Source organism: Rhinopithecus bieti, unplaced genomic scaffold, assembly GCF_001698545.2.
Source record: "Rhinopithecus bieti isolate Rb0 unplaced genomic scaffold, ASM169854v2 scaffold_2254, whole genome shotgun sequence".
Taxonomy (NCBI): Eukaryota; Metazoa; Chordata; class Mammalia; order Primates; family Cercopithecidae; genus Rhinopithecus; species Rhinopithecus bieti.
This window is the reverse complement of record NW_016803982.1, coordinates 3,484,930-3,495,739: the sequence shown is the minus strand read 5'-3', so window position 1 is coordinate 3,495,739 and position 10,810 is coordinate 3,484,930. Positions and strand designations below refer to the sequence as shown.

The window sequence follows — 10,810 nt, the reverse complement described above, 5'->3', positions numbered from 1 at the left end:
TTTTTTTTTGAGACGGAGTCTCTCTGTGTCGCCCAGGCTGGAGTGCAGTGGCCGGATCTTGGCTCACTGCAAGCTCCGCCTCCCAGGTTCACGCCATTCTCCTGTCTCAGCCTCCCCAGTAGCTGGGACTACAGGCGCCCGCCACCTCGCCCGGCTAGTTTTTTTGTATTTTTTAGTAGGGACGGGGTTTCACCGGGTTAGTCAGGATGGTCTCGATCTCCTGACCTTGTGATCTGCCTGTCTCGGCCTCCCAAAGTGCTGGGATTACAGGCTTGAGCCACCGCGCCCGGCCCTAAAGCATAGTTTTCACAGGATAAACAATGGACCAGGCAAGGGTGGTAGTAAGCCAAAGGAGCTTCTGGCCAACACCTTTTATTTCTAACAGAGACTGAACTTGGTATGGTAGGCAAGGGAAAGCAAGAGCATAGTTTAGAAGCAGGCCAGGGCTACTGACAGCTAGAGATTCTCCATTAATAACAACAGCAGCTGCTGGTACTCCTACTACGCCCACCACCATTTCAAGTAGCTAAAATATCTGCCAGGCTTTGTCTAAGTGCTTCATGTTCATTATTTCCTTTAACTTAATCTTCTCAACAACCTACAAAATGAGTATTATTTTTATGGATGAAGAATCCGAAGTTACCAGTAATTAAGTTGCCTACAATTACAGAGGCATTCACTGTCCTTCCTACTCACTTAAAAAGAATCAGTCTATCTTGTCTTGTTAAAATTGGATGTGAATCACTGATATACCTCCTTTAAAAGATGTATTGGCAGGGCAAGGGCCATAGACTAATGCTTCTTTAGTTTTTTTTTTTTTTTCAACTTTTTTACTTGTATGTATAATTGTAGATAGTATTGTTGTTTCGTACAGTACCTTTTGGAGACATTTTCTTTCCTTTTTTCTCCACGGATGCTATCTGGACAGTATAACAATACTAGAAATGTTTTCCAAGAAGAAATATGTATACCCTCTTTCTCTCAGAAGATGTCAGTAGACAGTCCTATCTGTTTTTTAAACCTCAGCCAAAATAACATTTAGTTCATTGATTATTTCTGCTATTATTGTTTTCTTAGTTTTTGTGTGTGATTGTTTTCCACCATAATTTTAAAAGATTATCCAGCCAGGCATGGTGGCTCATGCCTATAATCCCAGTGCTTTGGGAGGCCAAGGCAGATGGATCTCTTGAGCCTAGGAGTTCAAGATCAGCCTGGGCAATGTGACAAAATCCCATCTCTGCAAAAAATACAAAAATTAGCCAGGCATGGTGGCGCATACCTTTAGTCCCAGCTACTGGGGAGGCTGAGGTGGGAGGATCACCTGAGCTTGGAGGTGGAGGTTGCAGTGAGCTGAGATCACACCACTGCACTTCAAACTGGGTGACAGAGCAAGACCCTGTCTCAAAAAAAAAAAACAAAGATTATCCATGTGTTCTATTTTAATTTTGCATTGAAATGTAGTTTTTCACAAGTTTATAAATACAGAAATCTCATTCTGGACTAACCCTAATCATGTGTCTTGCAGGAAAGTGTCTCTAGCAGCCGATGTCCCCAGACTTGGATATAGTTCCTCATCCAGTCACAAGTACATCCCCCGGAGGGCAGTGCTTTATGTACCTGGAAATGATGAAAAGAAAATAAAGAAGATCCCATCCCTGAATGTAGATTGTGCAGTGCTCGACTGTGAGGATGGTGTGGCTGCAAACAAAAAGGTAATGGCATGATTTTAGTATGAGAAAAAGAAAGGGATTGAAATTTGCTTCTCTTCCAAATAGTGACATTGCCCACTATTTGGAAAGATTCTACCGTACTCATCTTTTGCTGATTATTAACAATTCTTTGGCCTACTTTTATATAGGTTCTAAATGTGTATCTCTTTTCTCTGAGAGAAAGGAAGAATCCCACCAAAATGTATTTTAAAATCATGACCTTCGGTATATGAGACTGTGTGTATGTATAGATAAAAAGACAATCAGTTTTGGCCATGATATTTGCTGGGCTAAGTAAATGAGTGACATCAGGGGTCCCCAATCCCCAGGCCACAGTACAGGCCACAGTACAGGCCTGTTAGGGACTGGACCAGACCCCAGGAGATGAGCCGTGGGTGAACAAGCATTATGGCCTAAGCTCTGCCTCCTGTCAGATCAGCAGTGGCATTAGATTCTCAAGGAGCGCGACCCTGTTGTGAACTGTGCATGTGAAGGATCTAGGTTGCACGCTTCTTTTTTTTTTTTTTTTTTGAGACGGAGTCTCGCTCTCGCCCGGGCTGGAGTGCAGTGGCCGGATCTCAGCTCACTGCAAGCTCCGCCTCCCGGGTTTACGCCATTCTCCTGCCTCAGCCTCCGGAGTAGCTGGGAATACAGGCGCCCGCCACCTCGCCCGGCTAGTTTTTTGTATTTTCAGTAGAGACGGGGTTTCACCGTGTTAGCCAGGATGGTCTCGATCTCCTGACCTTGTGATCCGCCCGTCTCGGCCTCCCAAAGTGCTGGGATTACAGGCTTGAGCCACCGCACCCGGCCGCACGCTTCTTATAAGAATCTAATTAATGCCTGATGATCTGAGGTGGAACAGTTTCATCCGAAACCATTGCGCCGCCCCACCTCCCATGGAATAATTACCTTCCACAAAACAGGTCCCTGGTGCCAGAAAGGCTGGGGACCACTGAATTAGATAATTCTAAAATTGTGGTGTCAGATTTTCAGAATGATAAAATGCAGCTAGGAAGTTATTTCTTCTTCTTACCACCAGGTATACTGAGTAGTGGTCTTCTCTCTTCTGGGATATGTGTCAAGAGAATAAAACATAGCTTTTCATGGATAAATCACCATTTTCTCTACTTAATTTACGGGAAATGACACATAGAACCTTAGTGGTTGTCTGTAGCTTCTGGCTTATTTCCTCATGGCCTGACCGAAGAGATGAGCCTTAGAAAATATCCAATTTGTAGGCCAGATCAGGTGGCTCATGCCTGTAATCCCAGCACTTTGGGAGGCCAAGATAGGAGCATCGCTTGAGCTCAGGAGTTTGAGACCAGTCTGGGCAACATAGCAAAACCCCATTTCTACCAAAAAAAAAAAGGAAAAAAATTAGCCAGGTGTGGTGGCGTGTACCTGTAGTCCCAGCTACTCAGGAGGCTGAGGTGGTAGAATCACTTTAGCCCAAGAGTTTGAGGCTGCAGTGAACCATGATCATGCCACTGCACTCCAGCTTGGGCAACGGAGTGAGACCCTGTCTCCAAAAAAGTTTTAAAAAACCAAAATAACCAATTTGTAAATAGGTACAAAAGACCCTTACTGCTTGATTGTATAGTAGTTGCTTTTATTTTGTTTTGCTCAACTTTGTTTTCTATGTTTTCTAATGAACATGGATTCATTCAATAATTCGTTGAGATATATAAATCATTATAACAATAACTTACATTTGCGTGGAACTTTTAAAGTTAAAAACATGAGTTCGCTTGACCTTTATCTATCCAGGTCCTAGACAATGTGGTTGGGCTGGGAATGGGTCGTGGGAGGGGGGATGAGGGAGCTGGCTCTCTGGATTTATGCCTACTTGAAAGTTTCTCACCCCAGGTGACCTGAAACAATGTGGCTGTACTATACAATTTTCTGGATTAATTGCTTTTTCTGAAGTTTCCAGCAAATATTTGCCTTAATTTTGAAGAAAAAATTTAATTTCCACTATCTTCCTAATGGTCAGACTAAGGCTTTCCAAGTATTTGGAAAAGGATTAGAATGAGCCTGTGGAATCTGAAATGTCTACTCAACATCTTTGGCATGTGCCAAGGAAAATACTATTAATCTTTCTCCCAGAGATTAAAGTAAATAGGCCTTTTTCTGACGGCTATAATGTGATTTCAGTATGCTCCTTCCTATACCTCATGTCGTGCACTCCAGGATTAGATGCTAAATTCTAATTCCAGTTCTGTGTGACCCAGGGCAATTCACTTTACTTCTTTGCCTCACTTTCTTATCTATACTGTAGGGATGACAATATCTTCTTTTGTCAGGACAGGCTTTATTATGAGAAAAAAGTTGATAAAGTACCTGGGAGTAGCTGGATTTCCTATAGGAAATAGATTAGATAAATCCTGTAGTAATCATGATTAGAGGGGAATTTATTTTAGCATTGTAGCACAGTGAGCCATTAGGTGCTCTGATAAACTTCTAATTATAGTTCTTCACAAATCTTGAGGCTGTCCTCCAATACCCACCTGAGAATGTTTTCTGCCACTCCAAAGAGTTGGGAATAGAGTCTGTTTCTGCTTTACATTTCCTTATTGTTTATCTGGGTTCCAAAGCCATCCTTATCTCCATAGTAGTAGCAGCTGTGCTACCACTTAGGAGAAACGTGAGGAGGAGCAGGGAAAGAAGAGCTGATGATGGGAAAGCTGTGCCCACCATCTTGAAGTACGTATGTCCACATAGTGTCTTTATTAGGACATTTTCATTCTCCTAATGCAGCTGGACATTGCAATGTGCTAGACACTGTTTTAGGCATCCTAAGCTTAGAGGCAGCTAAAAGTTCATTTAAAAAATTTTTTTTGGTCGTTCTGTTGCCCAGGCTGGGGTGCAGTGGTGTCATCATAGCTCGCTGCAGCCTCCAACTCCTAGGCTCAAGCAGTCCTCCCACCTCAGCTTCCTGAGCAGCTGGGACTATAGGCACCCACCACCATACCCAGCTAATTGTTTTATTTTTGTAGAGATAGGGTCTTGCTGTGTTGCCCAGGCTGGTCTTGAACTGCTGGACTCAAGTGATCCTCATGCCTCGGCCTCCCAAAGTGCTGGGATTATGGGCATAAGCCATGATGCCCGGCCAAAATTCTCTTTTTTTATCCATAGAAACTTCTGGAAAGCCAAGCTGGTCTTTGTTTAAAATAATAATAGGCCGGGCGCGGTGGCTCACGCCTGTAATCCCAGTACTTTGGGAGGCCAAGGCAGGCGGATCGCAAGGTAAGGAGATCGAGACCATCCTGGCCAACATGGTGAAACCCCTTCTCTATTAAAAATACAAAAAATTGGCCGGGCGCGGTGGCTCAAGCTGTAATCCCAGCACTTTTGGGAGGGCCGAGATGGAGCGGGATCACGAGGTCAGGGAGATCGAGAACATCCTGGCTAACACGGTGAAACCCCGTCTCACTAAAAACTTACAAAAAACTAGTCCGGCGAGTTGCGAGTTGGCGGCACCTGTAGTCCCAGCTACTGGGGAGGCTGAGGCAGGAGAATGGCGGGAACCCGGGAGGCGGAGCTTGCAGTGAGCTGAGATCCGGCCACAGCACTCCAGCCTGGGTGACAGAGCGAGACTCCATCTCAAAAAAAAAAAGAAAAAAAAAAATACAAAAAATTAGCCGGGCATGGTGGCGGCGCCTGTAGTCCCAGCTACTCAGGAGGCTGAGGCAGAAGAACGGCGGGAACCTGGGAGGCAGAGCTTGCAGTGAGCTGAGATCACGCCACTGCACTCCAGCCTGGGTGACAGAGTGAGACTCTGTCTCAAAAAAAAAGAAATAATAATAATAATAATAATCTTGGCCGGGTGCAGTGGCTCACATCAGTATTCCAGCACTCTGGGAGGCCGAGGCAGGTGGATCACTTGAGGCCAGGAGTTCAAGACAAGCCTGGGCAACATGGTAAAACCTCATCACTACTAAAAATACAAAAAATCAGCCAGGTGTGGTGGCCCACACCTGTAATCCCAGCTACTCAGGAAGCTGAGGCATGAGAATCGCTTGAACCTGGGAGCTGGAAGTTGTAGTGAGCTGAGATTGCCCCACTGCACTCCAGCCTGGGCGACAGAGCAGGACTCTGTCTCAAAAAAAAAAAAAAAGTTATTTTTTTCTTACAATCTTCATCTAGGACTTAATTTTATCTCACATATTTCATATCATAGCCCTAGCTTGTCAAGGTCTTTTTGGATTTTGATTTCATTATCCAACATTTATATCATCTGAGAATTTGACATGCACATCATATGAAAATTTAACAAGTTTCTGGGAAATCTTGAAGAGATTGGGGCCAAGTGCTGCCCAAGCATGGCACGAAAGACTTCTTTTCCAGTTTATTGAACAGAGATGTACATAGTGCTGACGAAATGCTGGGTGCTGTAATTTACATGACAAGCCAATGAGGTGCTATGAGTACATTCCTTTTACAAGTAAGGAAACTGAGGCACAGAGCTATCCAGTTCATGAATTTATTTATTTATTTTTTCATAGATGGAGTTTTGCTCTTGTTGCCCAGGCTGGAGTGCAGTGGCGTGATCTTGGCTCACTCGCTGCAATCTCCACCTCCTGGGTTCAAGTGATTCTCCTGCCTCAGCCTCCCGAGTAGCTGGGATTACAGGCATGCACCACCATGGCTGGCTAATTTTGTATTTTTGGGAAAGATGGGGTTTCACCATATTGGCTGGACTAGTCTTCAACTCCTGACCTCAGGTGATCTGCCCACCTCGGCCTCCCAAAGTGTTGGGATTACAGGACACCGTGCCCAGCCACCGGGCCCAACTCAGTTCATGAATTATACAATGAATGTGCTTATTCAGAAACCTAACTCTCCTAAAATCCAGTCTTTTCATGCAGATATTGCGAGATTTTCATCAAATGCCTTTTCAAAATGAAGGTATGTTCCTAATCTACTTGTCCAAAAATACCTTCTCCCCCCATACCTCCACCTAACCAGCAAAGTGAGGTAAATGAGACTTGTTCTTTTTTTTTTTTTTTTTTGAGACGGAGTCTTGCTCTGTCGCCCGGGCTGGAGTGCAGTGGCCGGATCTCAGCTCACTGCAAGCTCCGCCTCCCGGGTTCACGCCATTCTCCTGCCTCAGCCTCCCGAGTAGCTGGGACTACAGGCGCCCACCAGGTCGCCCGGCTAGTTTTTTGTATTTTAGTAGAGACGGGGTTTCACCATGTTAGCCAGGATGGTCTTGATCTCCTGACCTCGTGATCCACCCGTCTCGGCCTCCCAAAGTGCTGGGATTACAGGCTTGAGCCACCGTGCCCGGCGAGACTTGTTCTTAAGGAACCCATGTCAGTACCTCATTGTTACCACCTCTTTGTAAAGTGTTGGAAATACAAAAATGCTGTACTGAGAATTTTCTTTCTTTCTCTTTCCTTTCCTTTCCCTTTCCCTTTCCTTTCCTTCGATGGAGTTTCACTCTTATTGCCTAGGCTGGAATGCAACAGTGTGATCTCAGCTCACTACAACCTCTGCTTCCCGGGTTCAAGAGATTCCCCTGTCTGCCTCCCGAGTAGCTGGGATTACAGGCGTCTGCCATCACCCCTGGCTAAGTTTTGTAATTTTAGTAGAGACGGGGTTTCATCATATTGGTCAGGCTGGTCTCGAACTCCTGACCTCAGGTGATCCGCCCACCTCGGCCTCCCAGAGTGCTGGGATTACAGGTATGAGCCACTGTGGCTGGCCTGAGAATTTTCTTTTTTCTTTTTTTTTCTTTTTTTTTGTTTTTTTTTTTGAGATGGAGTCTTGTTCTGTCGCCCAGGCTGGAGTGCGGTGGCGCCATCTCGGCTCACTGCAAGCTCCACCTGCTGGGTTCACACCATTCTCCTGCCTCAGCCTCCCAAGTAGCTGGGACCACAGGTGCCCGCCACCACACCTGGCTAATTTTTTTGTATTTTTAGTAGAGATGGGGTTTCACCGTGTTAGCCAGGGTGGTCTCGATTTCCTGACCTCGTGATCCTCCTGCCTTGGCCTCCCAAAGTGCTGGGATTACAGGCATGAGCCACCACACCTGGCCGAGAATTTTCTATGTTACAAGTGCTGTATTACATATATTGTTATTTACATACCTTATCTCATTTACATATGTTATCTTATTCAATCCTTATAGCAGTGTTTTTAATATGTACAAGGTCACATTGCCGTTAAATAGCAGAACCAAGATTTGAATCTCCTGGAATTTTTGCCAGGAACCAGCCTCTAACTCACCTGCTCGTGTATGTTCTAATCCACCTTTTTCCTCTTTCTTGGAAAGCGAGTGCCTTGGCTTCTTTTTATCTTTTGTCAGCTTCCTGTTCTCCATGATCTCTCAAAGGTAACTGACAGGAGCTCTGTGTTCCCACCTGCAGACTCTTTCAGTGTCCTGGGATTGGGAATGTCATCCATTTAGACCTGGAGCTTCAATTCACTGGAAAGTCCAGATAAGCCTGAAACTTCTCAAATATCTCATATTCCCTTTTCTTTCTTGAAGTTACCTCTTAATCATGTTTCTTATTTGAATATTATTCTCTTGATGGAGGACAGAGAGACCATTTTTAGTGAGTTTATTTCTCAGTAAGAAGAAATCCATATTAAAACTCTTAATTTCAGATTATCTAGTTAGAGTCTGGCTAAACTGAACCATTTTTGCCTAATTCAGCTTTCTTGGCATTATTGAAACGTAGTCACTTCATTTTATATCTCATTTTTTTATTAATATACTAATTCCATATTTCATTTGATTGACTCTGTGAAGTATGGGCTTATAATGAAAACAATAGGAGTTTCCACAAAGCAGTTTATAAGTATATAATACCTTCCAGCAGGCTCTAATCCTGTCCTGCTAATCCAATTTGTATTTAAGTAGCTCCTTCATGTCAAGGATGGCACTACCAGCTCACCTTCCCAAGCACGGATGATAAAAAGACTGCCTCCACTTCCTCTTATCTCCTCCTTTTCATTGTTAAATGCATGAGGAGGTGTGGGGCTGTCTAAGCCACTGCTTGCTGGGCCACAGTAAAATATGCCAAGTAATGCATCGATTTCTGATGAAACTCCATGACACTGGGTGAGGCCAAGAAAGTAGGTACCGAGGAGGAAGAGGCATGATTCCACGGCTGCCATTTCAGTTGAATAAATATTTAGGCAATTCTTTAAATTTATTTACTATTTAAATTTAAGTATTTAAATTTAAATACAAAAATGGTGGCAGATCCCCAACCTGGAGGAGACATAAGCTGGTGGTGAGAGTGGCAAAAAGTAAATAGCTATGATCCAGCAAAATAGGTCTATGAGAACATACTCCTTTTTTAATCATTTAGTTCTGAGTGGGTTTTTTTTTGTTTTTGTTTTTTTGGGAAGGGGTCTCACTGTTGTCACTTGGGCTGGAGTGCAATGGTATGATCTTGGCTCACTGCAACCTCCGCCTCCCGGGTTCCTGCAATTCTGGAACTCAGAATTCCGCCTCAGCCTCCGGAGTAGCTGGGACTACAGGTGCCCGCCACGACACCTGGCATTTTTGTATTTTTAGTAGAAACGGGGTTTCACCATGTTGACCAGGCTGGTCTTGAACTCCTGACCTCAGGTGATCCTGCCTCGGCCTCCCAAAGTGCAGGGATTACCGGCGTGAGCCACCGCGCCTGGCCAGTTCTGGGTGTTTTTTAATTGCCATTTGGTCTCTTGCTTGAAACATAACATACAAAAGAGTGCTTCCCAAAGTCTGTGATGAAGAACCAGTTTGGTTATCCAACCCATTGTGGATTGATACTTTTGTAAAATACAATACAAATGAATTGCTATAAAAATTAAATGCTGGTTGGGTGACAGCAATGTCGGGTGCTACAGAAGTTTCTAAACTGTTGCTCTCCAAGGTTGTGCTTAATCATAGTGGCATGGTAAGATTTCAAGGACCAAGAGTGGGCCAGAACCATACCTTGAGTATACCAAGGTGTGGTTTTAAATTTCCAAGTGTATGAGAGTTTTTTGGTTTTTGTTTTTTTCAATTTATCTTTTTTGTTGCTGAGCTCTAGCATAGTGGCATGGTGGTTAGAGAAATGTGATGTGAATGATGATGATTCTTTGAGATTTGTCGTTCTGCTTAATGACCGAATACATTAGCCATATTTTGTAACTCTTCCATGTGCTGAAGAAGAAAGTATATTTTGTATTTACTAGATGCAGAGTTCTATGTATTTTCTATCAGACCAAGCTTGTTAATTATGTTATTCAAATATACAAATCTTTACTGACTTTTTTCTGCTTGATGTGTCAATAATTGAGAGAGGCTAGTTGAAATCTATGCTCCAATAGAAAATTTACCAATGTATTTAGGTATATACACATTTAGAATTACTACATATTCCTGGCATATTGATTCATCTATTTCTGTGTACTGACCATCTTTATCCCTTATAATGCATTTTACTTTAAAGTTTATGTGGTCTGATCATAATACAACAACATCAACTTTCTTTAGGTTGGCATTTGCTCAGTGTATCATTTTCATTCTTTTGCTTTCAAAGTATTCCTGTCTTTGTATTTTAATTATGTCTCCTATTTTTAAAAAATTTCTATATCCATGTTGACAATTTCTCTTTTTTTTTTTTCTGAGACAGAGTCTCACTCACCCAGACTGGAGTGCAGAGGTGCAATCTCGGCTCACTGCAAGCTCTGCCTCCCAGGTTCACGCCATTCTCCTGCCTCAGCCTCCCGAGTAGCTGAGACTACAGGCGCCTGCCACCGTGCCTGGCTATTTTTTTTTTTTTTTTTTTGAGACATAATCTCAGTATGTTGCACAGGCTGTAGTGCAATGGTGTGATCTTGGCTCACTGCAACCTCCGCCTCCCAGGTTTAAGCAATTCTCCTGCCTCAGCCTCCCAAGTAGCTGGGAATACAGGTGCCTGCCACCATACCCAGCTCATTTTTGTATTATTGGTAGAGACAGGGTTTCACCATGTTGGCCAGGCTGCTCTCGAACTCCTGACCTCAGGCGATCCACCTGCCTTGGCCTCCCAAAGTGCTGGGATTACAGGCGTGAGCCACTGCACCCAGCTAATCCATTGGATTTTAATGTAATTACTGATGAGTTTAAATTTAATTAT

The 10,810-nt window shown here is 43.7% G+C and overlaps 1 protein-coding gene across 6 annotated transcripts in view; it reads left to right on the top strand.

Moving 5' to 3' along the window:
• Positions 1-10,810, top strand: part of CLYBL (citramalyl-CoA lyase) — a 305,257-nt gene that overhangs the window by 180,302 nt on the left and 114,145 nt on the right. For all 6 annotated transcript variants that reach the window (XM_017861863.1, XM_017861866.1, XM_017861876.1 and 3 more), the window contains exon 2: positions 1,526-1,712. In XM_017861863.1, coding sequence (XP_017717352.1) covers positions 1,526-1,712 — 187 coding nt within the window. The remainder of the gene's footprint in view (positions 1-1,525; positions 1,713-10,810) is intronic.